This window comes from Eschscholzia californica, unplaced genomic scaffold (genome assembly GCF_041429995.1).
Source record: "Eschscholzia californica isolate CP2 unplaced genomic scaffold, dmEscCali1.0.p SCAF_2, whole genome shotgun sequence".
Taxonomy (NCBI): Eukaryota; Viridiplantae; Streptophyta; class Magnoliopsida; order Ranunculales; family Papaveraceae; genus Eschscholzia; species Eschscholzia californica.
The window spans coordinates 42,719,724-42,732,971 of NW_028238309.1; the positions used below are offsets into that span (position 1 = coordinate 42,719,724).

The window sequence follows — 13,248 nt, forward strand, 5'->3', positions numbered from 1 at the left end:
TTCCCCAAACACTGCAAGATAACACCAAAATTGACCTTCTAGATATCTTTCTTATTTTGCCCTCTTTTCAGACCAACTAATAGTTCATAAACTCTAAAGTTTAATTAAGTTGTTATTTATAAATTAATAAGAACAAATAATTCAGATAGAAATACTATTAGGAGAGAAAAGAAAGTGTCTTTCATCTCTTGATTTGGAGAGTAAATATAACAATTTATAGTTACACATACGTCTGTCGGTCTGCGTAAACTTAAGATGACTACTTCGAAATGGTATCCAGCTTAAAAGAAATCGTTTGAATTTCTTGAAAATATTTACCATAAGTGACGCAGCGGAAAACTAATAAAAGAGTCTTAGATCTTCTTCTAAAGACTATAGAACCGAAATTGATAACAAGATTACTAAAATACTGAATTTTATTGATTGAATGAATGACTGAAACAACTTCTAAGTCCTCTTTATATAGACCTAGGGTTTCCTAATCTTGGTCAAACTCCAATAGCAACTCCTAATAAAATAAAATACTAGAATAGTAGTAATCCTAAACTGATAACAATTCCAAAAATAGAAAAAAACTAGTAAAAGTTCGTTTTGAGGCCCTAAACGATGGAATTTGCCCCTCAAAGTGGTTCCGTTGTGGCAAAGCGACAACAAATGACCGGAACGCTATTTCGCACCATCCCTCAAAATTTCGTCCAATTCCGACACCCGTAGCTTCGGTTTTGGCCGTTTTAGTCTGTCACCTTTGAATTTAGCCGCTTCTATTTCATCCATGTATTTCTCGGCCAATTCCTCTACATCAGTCTCCTCCACTTGAAAAGAACTCGACCTCGAGTTATGGTTATGGTAAAGTGGTACATCTGGGTAGAAGGTATAGATATCAGCAACATTGAAGGTATTTGAAATTCCCATGTCTTCAGGAAGATCCACCACATAAGCATTGTCATTGATTTTCTTCAGAATCTTGAATGGACCATACTTTTTAGGTTTCAACTTATTATAGGTGCCTGCGGCAACACGTTCTTTTCGTAGGAAGATCATCACTTCCTCACCCTCTTCATATACCTTCTTCCGACGATGTTTATCGGCAGCTGCTTTGTTATTGGCATTAGTCTCCTCGGGACGGAGTCTCACTTCGTCGTGCATTGTTTGAATTTGTTCTGCCATGTTTTCTGCTGCTAAACTAACTCCTATTCCTTTAGGTAACCTCGCTAGATCCACAGCGTGATTAGGAGCTTTCATGTAAACGACAGAAAATGGAGTTCTTCCAGTAGCACTATGCACTGTGTTGTTGTAGGCGAATTCTGCTTGAGGTAATGCATGATCCCATTGCTTGGGTTTATCTCCACATATACATCGAATCATGTTACCTAAAGTTCGATTTGTCACCTCCGTCTGTCCATCTGTTTGGGGATGAGCTGTAGTACTTCTATTTAAAGAAGTGTCAAACATCTTCCATAAAGTGACCCAAAAATGGCTAAGAAACTTTGAATCCCGATCAGAAGTAATCGATTTAGGTACTCCATGTAGCTTGACTACTTCACGAAAAAATAATTTTGCTATATGGGTAGCATCCGAAGTCTTCCTACACGGAATAAAGTGAACCATCTTCGAAAACCTGTCAACAACCACAAAAACCGAGTCTACTCCCCTTTGTGTTCGAGGAAGTTCTAACACAAAGTCCATGGATAAATCCTCCCAAATAGTTGCTGGAATGGGGAGGGGCATGTAAAGACCCGTATTTTGCGCCTGTCCCTTTGAAACTTGACAGACATAGCACTTTTGAACGTAATTCCCCACATCTCTCTTCAACTTTGGCCAAAAATATCGACTTGATAAACTAAGAACGGTTTTATCTCTTCCGAGATGTGCGTCTAATCCACTAGCGTGTAACTCGCGGATCAAACTTTCCCTTAAGGATGTTTTGGGAATACATAAGCTGCTGCCCTTAAATAGATAGCCCTCCGAAATAAGGTAATCTGACACTGGTTGACCCTCCTTACACTTTGCCCAGATTTCTTTGAAGTCGTCATCGTCTTCGTACAATTCCTTTAGTACTTCAAAACCCACAACTTCTTGTGTTAACGTTACCAACAGTGTGGCACGCCTACTAAGGGCGTCAGCGACTCTATTCGTTGCTCCAGATTTGTGCCTAATAACAAAGTTGAATTTTTGAATAAAAGTGGCCCACCTGATGTGCATCTTGTCTACTTGCTTCTGACTGTTGATGAACTTTAGGGCCTGATGGTCTGAGTACAAGACAAACTCATTTTGGTACAAATATACCTCCCAACGTTGTAATGCTCGAACTACTGCATAAAACTCTTGATCATAAGTACTCCACTTTTGTCGGACTTCATTCAATTTCTCACTAAAGAAGGCTACAGGTCGCTTTTTCTTGTGATAAGACTGCTCCAATTCCCACCCCACTAGCATCACACTCAACTTCGAATGGTTTATCAAAGTTGGGTAAAGCTAAGACCGGTGCATTGCATAATTTCTGCTTAATAATGGAAAAGGCTTTGTCAGCTTCAATCCCCCATTCAAACTTTCCTTTCTTCATGCACTCACTGATGGGTGCCATGATAGTGCTGAAATCCCGAATAAATCGTCGATAAAAAGTGGCTAAGCCATGAAAACTGCGAACTTCAGTGACTGTCTTAGGAGTCGGCCACTCCTGGATAGCTTGTACCTTCTCGTTGTCTACATGAATTCCTTCTGAACTTATTACAAAGCCCAGAAATATGAAACTAGGTGTGAGGAAGGTACACTTCTTCAGATTCAGGTGTAATTCATTCTCCTGCAGAACTATTAATACCTTTCGTAGGTGGACCAGGTGTTCCTCCTCAGTTTTACTGAAAATAAGGATATCATCGAAATAAACAACAACGAATTTTCCAGTAATACAAGGTTCTAGTACATGGTTCATTACACGCATAAAGGTGCTGGGAGCATTGCTAAGGCCGAAGGGCATGACCAACCATTCATATAGCCCATCTTTACTTTTGAACGCCGTCTTCCATTCATCTCCTGGTCGGATTCTGATTTGATGATATCCACTCCTCAAATCAATTTTAGAAAAGATTTGGGATCCTTCTAATTTATCCAACATATCATCTAGTCGCGGGATTGGAAAACGGTACTTGACAGTTATTTTGTTGATAGCTCGACTGTCCACACACATTCTCCAACTTCCATCTTTTTTTGGAATCAACAAAGCGGGGACAGCACAAGGACTCATGCTTGGACGGATGAACCCTTTGCTGAGTAACTCTTCAATCTTCTCTTTTAAAATCTCATCTTCCTTCGGACTCATACGGTAATGGCGCATGTTAGGTAAGCTTGCTCCCGGGATGAAATCGATATGATGTTGAACGTTTCTAAGAGGTGGTAACTTTTCAGGTAAATCTTCAGCAATGATTTCCTGAAACTCTCCTAATATTTTCTTTGCCGGTTTTGGAATTTGGATTGGCGGTTTAGGGGCTCCTTCTTCTACTGCTGCTTTAACGACTATGGCATAAACTCCTTGCGCCTCCTTTACATCAACAAAGACTTAGTCCTCTGACCTGCTCAAAGTAAGAAAAGTTTCTTTAGGTGGGGGGGTAGGTGAAATACTTTTAACCTTACTTCCGTGGGGCACCATGAGAATTTTGTGTCCCTTCCAGTCGAATGTATAAGTGTTGGCTCGCCCTCTGAATGTACAATCGGTATCCCATTGCCATGGTCGTCCGAGGAGGATATGACTAGCATCCATATCTGTTACATCACATACGACTTCTTGTTTGTAGTACTTTCCGATAGAGATAGGAACTCGACACGATTTGACTATTTTCTTAACATGTCCGGGCTCTATCCAACCAATGTTATATGGTGAGGGGTTGTCCTCTACGGGTAACTGTAGATACTCAACAAGTTTTCTCGAAATAAAATTCTCGAAACTTGCGGAGTCAATAATTAACGAACACACCTTCCCTTTGATGGTACATTCAGATCGGAAGATCTTTCTCCGTTGACTACGATCTTCCTTCATTGGCGTGAGTAAAACAGGATGAATCATGCAAGCTACTCGTTCACCTTCTTCTTCGGCATACTCATAACCATCGTATTCTTCACCATTCTCTCCGTCTTCTTCAGGTACCTTTTCTTCCCCATTCTCGTCTATGACATTCACTGTCCTCCTATTCCGTCCTTGAGGGCAATTGCTGGATGTGTGACCAATTTCTTGACAAGAGTAACACTTAGTACCACGGAATTTTGCATACGGATTTGGGTTGGTTCCTGTGTTCGTCGGGGGTCTCTGATTAGTATTACTGGGATTGGCCTTTGGTGCACTTCTTTGGATTTCAGTGTTTTCCCCGAGAGTTCCTTTGCCTCGTTCAGTATTTAGTCGGGGTTGTTCTTCTCTACGAAAACCAGAATTCCGACGATCTTTCTCCCAAGCTTCAGCCTTCAGTGCTAGGTTGTATGCATCCTGAATAGTCCAAACAGTAACTATTCCAATCTTTTCTCTCAGACTAAATTTTAGTTCGTTCAGAAAACGATCCACTAGAACATTATCTGATTCTGTCACGTTTTCCATGCTATTTCTCTGGGCCAATCTTGAAAATTCTTCGAAGTACTCACCCACCGAACGCAACCCTTGTCTACAATTCTGGTAGGTCCTAAACAAGTGTTGTTGATAATCAGGGGGTAAGAATCTCTCTCTCAGGATTTTTTTTATGGACGGCCAGTTATGGACGGGAGCCATTCCTTGTCCCACTCTTTGACGTTGCAACTGATCCCACCAAACAGCAGCACTACCCTTGAGTCTACATGCAATAATCTTCACCATCTGCTCGCTAGGAACAGTAAAAGAAATATCGACTTGTCGTTCAACCTCATGTATCCAATCAAGGAACTCTTCGATCGGTAAATAGCCATTAAAGATTGGTATTTCTGCCTTGATTTTATATTCATCATAGTCTCTACGTGGGTATATGTGGTTTTGATAATTGTTGCCTTCGTCTCCTTGGTTATTAGCATATTGATGGATTGGTGGTGCTCTTCCTTCGTGTCTATTAACAGCATGGTTGTGGGCGAATCCCTCAACACGTTCCCTGTTAATAGGTTGCCTAGGGTGTGCATTGACATTAAGGTTGTTAATCATCTCCACCAATCGGTCTAGTCGATGATTCAAACCGTCAATGGCTACCCAAACAGCATCAATACCTCGTTCTTCGTCGAGGTTGGTGTTTCTTGCATCGTCTTCTGCCATTAAGCCAGGAGAAACCTCGCTCTTGATGCCAACTGACGCAGCGAAAAACTAATAAAAGAGTCTTAGATCTTCGTCTAAAGACTATAGAACCGAAATTGATAACAAGATTACTAAAATACTGAATTTTATTGATTGAATGAATAACTGAAACAACTTCTAAGCCCTCTTTATATAGACCTAGGGTTTCCTAATCTTGGTCAAACTCCAATAGCAACTCCTAATAAAATAAAATACTAGAATAGTAGTAATCCTAAACTGATAACAATTCCAAAAATAGAAAAAAACTAGTAAAAGTTCGTTTTGAGGCCCTAAACGATGGAATTTGCCCCTCAAAGTGGTTCCGTTGTGGCAAAGCGACAACGAATGACCGGAACGCTATTTCGCACCATCCCTCAAAATTTCGTCCAATTCCGACACCCGTAGCTTCGGTTTTGGCCGTTTTAGTCTGTCACCTTTGAATTTAGCCGCTTCTATTTCATCCATGTATTTCTCGGCCAATTCCTCTACATCAATAAGTAGTACAAGAAAGCAAATGTTCTGAGTAGTGGAAGGCCGATCTCACATTGTATGACAGTGTAGCGTACGTAGTTAAGTAGCAAATTTAGAGAACTTCTAGCACACGATGAGATATATATTCCAATTCGAGTCATTTCCTTGTATACCGGCCATAGAACTATTGGGGTCATTGTTTAGACATCAAACTAATAGCTACACCAACTTCTATGCACTATTTGCATAGTTCTTTTTAAAGTACAAATAAACTATCAATTAATCAACTTTTTCTAAAGGAACCTAATTTTTCTGTTTTTTTTTTGTCAAAAGCAAATAAACATTATTCGCCTTTTTGTCCCCTTCCCAAATACAATGTCTCTTCATATCTTTAATTAATCGAACATATACTTAAATCATATTAAGATAATCAGAATACAAAATTCTAATTATTTCGTACTTAAAGAATTTCAACACGCTATTATAGAACAAACCAAAAAAAATAAAAAATAAAAATCAAATTCCAACAACATTGTGTGACTAATATCTTGACCATTATAAAAACAACCATTGGGGAATTCAACAAACAACTAAAACTAAGACCAAGTTTTTTGGAGTATATATAAAATCTGGACTCCCTCTTACGTTTTTGCAAAATCAGGAAAATGGCTTGTAAAACTTCTTGTAGTAAGTTGATGGCAACCTGTTGCTCTTCCAAGAAAACTGTCCTCGTTACGGGTGCTTCCGGTCTTACTGGTAATAATTTTCTCTTCATTTTAGTTTCTCATTCAATCTGTTCTTCTCTCTAAATCTTGGTCGTCCACGTTTGAGTGTCTGTCTGAAATTCGGAACAGAATATTATTTGATATTTTACTATGTCTGTGATTGATGATGAGACAGGTCAATTTGCTTTTAACAAGTTGAAAGAAAGATCAGACAAATTTGTTGTAAGGGGATTGGTAAGATCAGAAGGAAGTAAGAAGAAACTAGGTGGAGGGGATGAAATTTATATAGGAAATGTTATGGATCCTAAAACCCTTGAACCAGCCATGAAAGGAGTAGATGCTTTAATCATACTTACCAGTGCTATACCCAAGATGAAACCTGGTCAATTCCCTGAAAATAGTAATGGTGGTGGAAGAGCTGAAGATATGATTGATGGATCATTTGAAGGTCCAATGCCTGAATTCTACTTTGATGAAGGACAATTCCCAGAACAGGTTCTTTTCTCTTTCCTCCATGTCCACACTAGTGTTTGTTTTTTTTTTCTCAGGCGAATCAGACATCACGAATCAGATGAAAATAAACAATTTGAAATATGACTTGAGCAAATTTAGAGCTCGACCAAAACTTCAAATCTGACTAGGGGAAAAACAAACTCTACACATAAAACTACATATTGATGAAATTTTGTTTGGGTATGTTTATATTATTATTAGGTTGATTGGATTGGACAGAAGAATCAAATTGATGTAGCTAAAGCTTGTGGAGTTAAACATATTGTTTTGATTTCATCAATGGGTTCTGGTGACCCTAATCATCCTTTGAACAGTCTTGGTAATGGAAACATATTGGTAAGTTTTTGGTTTTGTAATAAGAAGAAATGATTTGTATTTTTTTCTTTTTTTCATTTTAAATGTTCCAAATAAGAAAATAAAATAGTAATTAAATGAGTTTGGTGTTTTTTACAGGCTTGGAAGAGGAAATCTGAAGAGTATTTATCTAATTGTGGTGTTCCATACACTATAATAAGGTGATCCATCTCTATTTGATTATCAGTTATTCAGTTACTTTATAATTTAGCAAGATTACTTATCCTTGTAAAAAAAAAAAAACTCTAATTTAGTCATGGGTTAGTTCGCCAACTTAGCGAAACATAAGTGGTCGATATCAGATTGTTCTGCAAATTAGCTACAAGATACGGTTGGAGATATATTGTCATCTAAACCAATATCAACAACTTAGGTTGGTAATCCTTTGACGACCCTGAAATGATCATAGAAACAAAATCATTAAACTTATCATCTAAACCAATAAGCGAATGAAATAGATTAGGGGCCAATTTCAGATGTCGGAATACATCTGTTGTCCCTGAAAAGCCCGTCTCTAAATCCTACACCCAATCGTGCCATTAAGACTTTGTATAGGTTCAGTGCTCACACAAGACTTGTTACCACCTTCAAATGAGATTATCTCTTGTGAAGTAACTAACTCAAAGAGGGAGGTTGAAGTATCAAACTTACAATTTCCGCATAGGTCGGCTAGCTTATGACCATCTTAAATGAGAGTCCTTGTGACGCGAATTCGTGTGGTGTGGCTCGACAATTGTTTGCCTGCGTATGTATATGGTACGAGTTGAAATGCACTAAAATTTATGAAATGGATGAAACAGAGCTGGAGGATTGGATAACAAAGATGGAGGGATTCGGCAGTTGTTGGTGGGGAAGAATGATGAACTTCTTCCTACTGAAAAAGGGTATATTGCTCGAGCAGATGTTGCAGAAGCTTGTGTTCAGGTATATATGGGTTTCATATGAACCCTAATTCATTCCCTGCTGTATTCCTTTTTATGCATCAAAGTAACAAGAACTCAATTCTGAATCAATTTACTGTGATGTTTGTGTTTTTCTTTCTTTTTTGGGATCTGAACAGGCGATACAGTTTGAGGAGCTAGTGAAGTTCAAAGCATTTGATTTAGGATCAATGCCAGAGGGAACTGGTACTCCTACAAAGGATTTCAAAGCTCTTTTCACCCCTATAACAGCTCGTTTTTGAGACCCTAAAACTTATTGCTATCTACTACTTTCATGTTCTTCCTTGTTGTTGTTGTTGTACTTGAGAATATTGGCTGATATGTGGTAATGTACTAAACGAGACATATCTGTTATACATATGATTTCTAATAATATTAGCACTATCTCACATCTTAGCATGTTTCTCTGAAATATACTCTTTCCCGAACCAATCTTGACCTCGGGTCGAAGTCGAAACTGACGCAAGCGATAAGCATCAGCCAGATAGATTTTCGCATAATATAGTAGAAAATTCCAGCGTCTAACTATATCACGTATAGATTGGCTAACCGCTTGAGTTCAAACATCTGATTTTGAGTTCAATCTCAGACAAATCATAACCATGATTAAGTAAACTCAAAGACAAACATCAGAGTTTTGGGTTGAAGTAACCTAATCAACTTTAAGAAGAGAATCAAGACAAATCAGTAAAAGTCTGTGGGGATACATACAATTGTTAATAATATATGCCATTATGGACCAACTAATCATATCGTATCTGGTTACCATCACCAAATTGGCATCTTTCTCTCTCCTTGCCCTACCACTCACAACCAATACTCCATAGAATAATCTCAGTAGTACGTCTTTTTGTCAGCAAGAACATTAACAGGTTAAGATATGCCAAAAGCACCATTTCATTAGCTTTTACTTTTGAACTAGTGTTTCAATGTCCCTACCCATGTCCCTACTGGCTATCGACTAATATTTCTGCAACAAAATTCAACAACAACAATGTTCGTCTAGAAATTTTATACAAGTTGTGCAACATTCCGATACCTAAGAACACAAATCCAATTTTAACATCATTTTTTGTTAGAACAAAAAGAATCGAAGACACCCATCAGAAAGGAAAACAAATCCCATATTCATTATCATCAAAACTTAACTTTTGTAAGCATTTATACTAGTACGAAAAATGACATGACATCCTCAAATTAATTGACTAACAAACAACATTGAATTATCTATAAATCATTAACTCGTTATTTCACAAAACCAAAGCAGGATTGAATAGAAACACTGTCGATTGCACAAAATAGTTGACGGATTCAAGTACAAGTACCTCTTCTCTGTAGTTTATCATCACAGTCCTGGTCCTGGCTAAGCAACTCAGTTTTCCCAAATCCCTATTGAGATAACTGAGAGATCATATACACCTGGTTGAAGTATAGATCACGAGAGTGGGAAGGTACCAATTTGTCAAATAGAAGACAAGCTTGTGTATTTTCAAGAGTTTTGGGCAGGTTTCCAGGAAGAGAGAGCATAGACAATCCTTCCCTTCCATCCTTGCAGCAACCATTGACTATCTTCATCAATAACAAAATCCTTGTGATAATTCGCTTTTACTTTTTCCTTTGCCTTCCGTACTACATCCATGTTCAAAGGGAGTTTTGTGAACCCAGCTCTCATATTCCGTACCTGCCACTGCTTATAAGTTTCTGGCCGCTCAACCCTCTCTGATCCTTCACAAGCTATGACATTCAAAGCCTCTCGTCCAAAGATATCCTTTTCAAGGAATATCCTCTCTGGATGCTCGCGGGGAACATTTGTCTCAAGCATATCAAATAAAGCAGAATAGTGGAAGAGAGCCTCACGAAACCTTGTAACAAAGAAAGGAGCACTATAAGCCCCATTCACAATTCCGTGAATGAAAACATCGGGATTTGTATTTCTTATAAGGTTTAGAACAGCATTTCTTGGACAATCTAACATGACCGTCTCATCAAGTAGGTTGCTTAATCGATTTACAGAGTTTACAACAAGAACTTCTCCCTTGTTGATCTTGAGATCTTCAATCTGAATGGTTTCCCATTTCTGAGCTATGGCATTATACTCAAAAGGAACATTGAAACTGTCAGCATAATTTGCCAACCGGCGGCCTGTTTCTTCCACCCTTTCTGCTGGACGAAATCCAGATTGAGGAAAATCTATCCCAGTAATCCGAAGCTTAGGAGGTCCACCAGGTGCTTTCGAAAGATGTTCGATAAGGCAGGGCCATTGAAAACCAAAGTAGATACCAAAATCTATAATATGGAGAGTTGTTCCATTTTTAGCCAGACGCATAATTGTATGATTTGTAAAGAAGTTTGTTACCTTCATGTATGGGCATGCAGCTAGATATAACTGGTAAGCTTTCAGGAATTCAGAAGCTGACGTTTTTTTGTTCATGATAGTTGCACAAATCTGACTCCCATTACCTGCTAACCGAGCTTCAAGCCCATCTGCAAAGCAATGGGCCAACCTTTGAAATCCATCCCCGAAAGGAGAAGAATGCTGTCTGAGTTGCTTCAGTAGTTCATTAGCACTTCTACGGTCATCAGCAGCAACAGATTGTGAACAGTGAACAAGAAGAGTTCTTAAATCAACCACGTCTTCTTTTCCCTTCTGTTTCTTACCACGAGACTTTCCACCAGCACCATTAGATACTTTTGAGTTCCCGTTTTGCTGCAAATTCTTTTCTGTTTCAGCTTTGACGGATTCACGGAGAATAATATTTGCGTTTAGATGCTCTTTTTGTCCCTTACACAACAATACCATATCAAACATAGCTGACCTAACACTCTCTTCAGAGAAAATTGCTGATTGCTTGTTACTCCTCCCTTCTTCTAAATCTTGATCATCCCTGTTAAGATTCTTCTTTCCCCTCGACCCATTTGGAGAGTTCTCTGTATCATCCTTCTTCCCCACTTCCGCTTCACGATGTAATGTCTCACTTCTCTCTAGATTAATGAATAAGTCATTATCATTTGGAAGAAACTTACTAGCTTCCTCGAGACCTCTATTGAATTGCCAAACAGGTTCGTTATTACAATACAAATCAGGATCCAAACCTTCCTCACCAAAATTGAGACTCTGGGGGGAGCTAAAAGAAGATTGAGGAGTTGCTTGGAAAGTATAATCAGTAGGAGAAGTATCGATGAGCGAAGATTTATACTCGCTGAGGTTGTCATCAATTGAGTTGGTATCTACTGTATTATTATTACTACTACTACTACTGGTAGAGGTAGTGTTGTTACTAAACGAACTACTGGAAGACGGATGTTTGTCAGCGAGGATTTCGTAAAATGGTTTTTCCGCAGCTTGAAGAGCCGAAGAATCCTGAAACAAAGAACTCTTCTCCTCCTCCATGTCCTCTTCCATAAGCATCTGATTTATGTACTGGAGAAGCGCATCAGAGAACTTACAATCTCCAGAAGAAACTTCATCAGGGCTAACACTCGATGATGGAGGAATTTTATTAGGGTTTTGATCAGGAGTAATAGGAAAATCCATGAAATTTTGATCTAAAGGTAGTCAGTCCCTTTGGGCTTTGAGGTTCAACAATCAGAAACAATCTTGATTTCAAAGTTAGATTTCTCAATGGAATCAATAGAACTTCCTAAGGGTGAATCCAAAACCATTACAAATCAGAGAACTTCTTAAATGCTGGTAGTTGACAATCAGCAACAATTAAGGAAAAGTCCTAACTAATCAGATATTCAAACTAGATTAGATATACTGATAAAAGAATTTAGGGTAAAAGAAAGAACCAAATCCTTCAACTGTTATATAGGAGAGAGAGAGAGAGAGAGAGAGATAATACCAGTAGATGAGAAAGTGCAGAAATGAGAGTGAGAAAATTGTAGAGAGTCAACATTTGAGGTTCTTCTTTTAAAGGAGAAGAGAAAACTGCTCTCTTCTTTTCACGGTAAAAACAGAAACAGGTGTAATCTGGGTCCGGCAACCGGCTATCACCGGGTACGTAATCACCACTGCGGTAAGGCCGCCCATTTGGAAACCAAATAAAAGTCAAACCTTACATCATTTTGCGGTTGATTTATATTTATGTCTGGAGTAGGTCTACTTTTGTTATCCTTTTATCACTTTTCAAAAAAAAAAATGTGTTATAAAAATTTAAGTAGTAAAATAATTTTGTTTCCCCTTGCTCTACCACCACTTATTTCTTCGCGCCAACATCCCTCGTAGAAGGATTGTCACCACCACTATCCAAATTTAACTGTTCTTCCTCTTCTCCTCCTACCACCTCCAACACCACCACATTCTCTCTCTCTCTCTCTCTCTCTCTCTCTCTCTCTCTCTCTCTCTCTCTTGCTCCCTCTCTTCTCTCTGTTTTGGCGAAAGAGAGTTCTTCGACGGAACTCGCATCTGGTTCGAGAAAGCCCAAACCACAATGTGATCTGGTTTGGGGGATTATCCTCAAATAAGACGTAAATTCTGGTGAAGGAAACCCGTTTAGTAATGGAATCAGTTATATTCACGTTATTTTTCACATGTGTGTTCACACTAAAAAAATTGACGAAGTTGCTTAGTTCACCTGTTTCTTCCTTCTCCTTCTACAAGACGAGGAAACTAAAGAACGAGAGGGAGTAAGTGAACTGGAAAAAAATAAAATTTCAGAGACTCAGTGTGAGTGGAAATTCCCCTCTCTTTACTCAACACAAGCGAGGAAGGGGAATAGTTCCTCTATTTCTTTCTCCAATTTGTTTCTCTCTTAACTTTCTTTTTGTTATCAATCTCTCTGCTTTGATTTCTCTTTACCGTATAGAGGAGGAAAAAGAAATATAATTTCTTCAAAATTTTGGTCGCTTGAAAAACTCGTGTAAAAATTGATATGTATCTAACTGAAGATGTTTCAACCAAAAAAAGAAGAACTTGAAGATGATAGTAAAAGGAAGCACCCAATTGGACATAGTGGTGAAGAGGTTAGCC

General features: G+C 38.5%; 1 protein-coding gene and 2 pseudogenes across 2 annotated transcripts; 1 reads left to right on the plus strand and 2 right to left on the minus strand.

The window, feature by feature from the left end:
• Positions 1–2,371: 2,371 nt before the first annotated feature.
• On the minus strand, positions 2,372–5,254 carry LOC147558084 (uncharacterized; annotated as a pseudogene).
• A 912-nt stretch (positions 5,255–6,166) lies between these two features.
• Positions 6,167–8,665, plus strand: LOC147558085 (sanguinarine reductase-like). The gene is made up of 6 exons (XM_086659634.1): positions 6,167–6,499; positions 6,644–6,963; positions 7,183–7,317; positions 7,435–7,496; positions 8,136–8,259; positions 8,396–8,665. The coding sequence occupies exons 1-6, from the start codon at positions 6,409–6,411 to the stop codon at positions 8,516–8,518; spliced, it is 855 nt and encodes a 284-aa protein (XP_086515760.1). The 5' UTR covers positions 6,167–6,408; the 3' UTR covers positions 8,519–8,665.
• Positions 8,666–9,382: 717 nt separating this feature from the next.
• Positions 9,383–12,633, minus strand: LOC147558086 (scarecrow-like protein 14 pseudogene; annotated as a pseudogene). Its single transcript, XR_015234251.1, has one exon. The product of XR_015234251.1 is annotated as a scarecrow-like protein 14 pseudogene (transcript).
• Positions 12,634–13,248: the final 615 nt, after the last annotated feature.

What these genes read in the sequence shown, in the direction of transcription:
- LOC147558085 (XM_086659634.1), top strand. Translation starts at nt 6,409, where the DNA reads ATGGCTTGTAAAACTTCTTGTAGTAAGTTGATGGCAACCTGTTGCTCT. An exon ending in AAGGACAATTCCCAGAACAG is followed by an intron (nt 6,964 to 7,182) that starts GTTCTTTTCTCT and finishes TATTATTATTAG; the next exon opens with GTTGATTGGATTGGACAGAA. An exon ending in GTTCCATACACTATAATAAG is followed by an intron (nt 7,497 to 8,135) that starts GTGATCCATCTC and finishes TGGATGAAACAG; the next exon opens with AGCTGGAGGATTGGATAACA.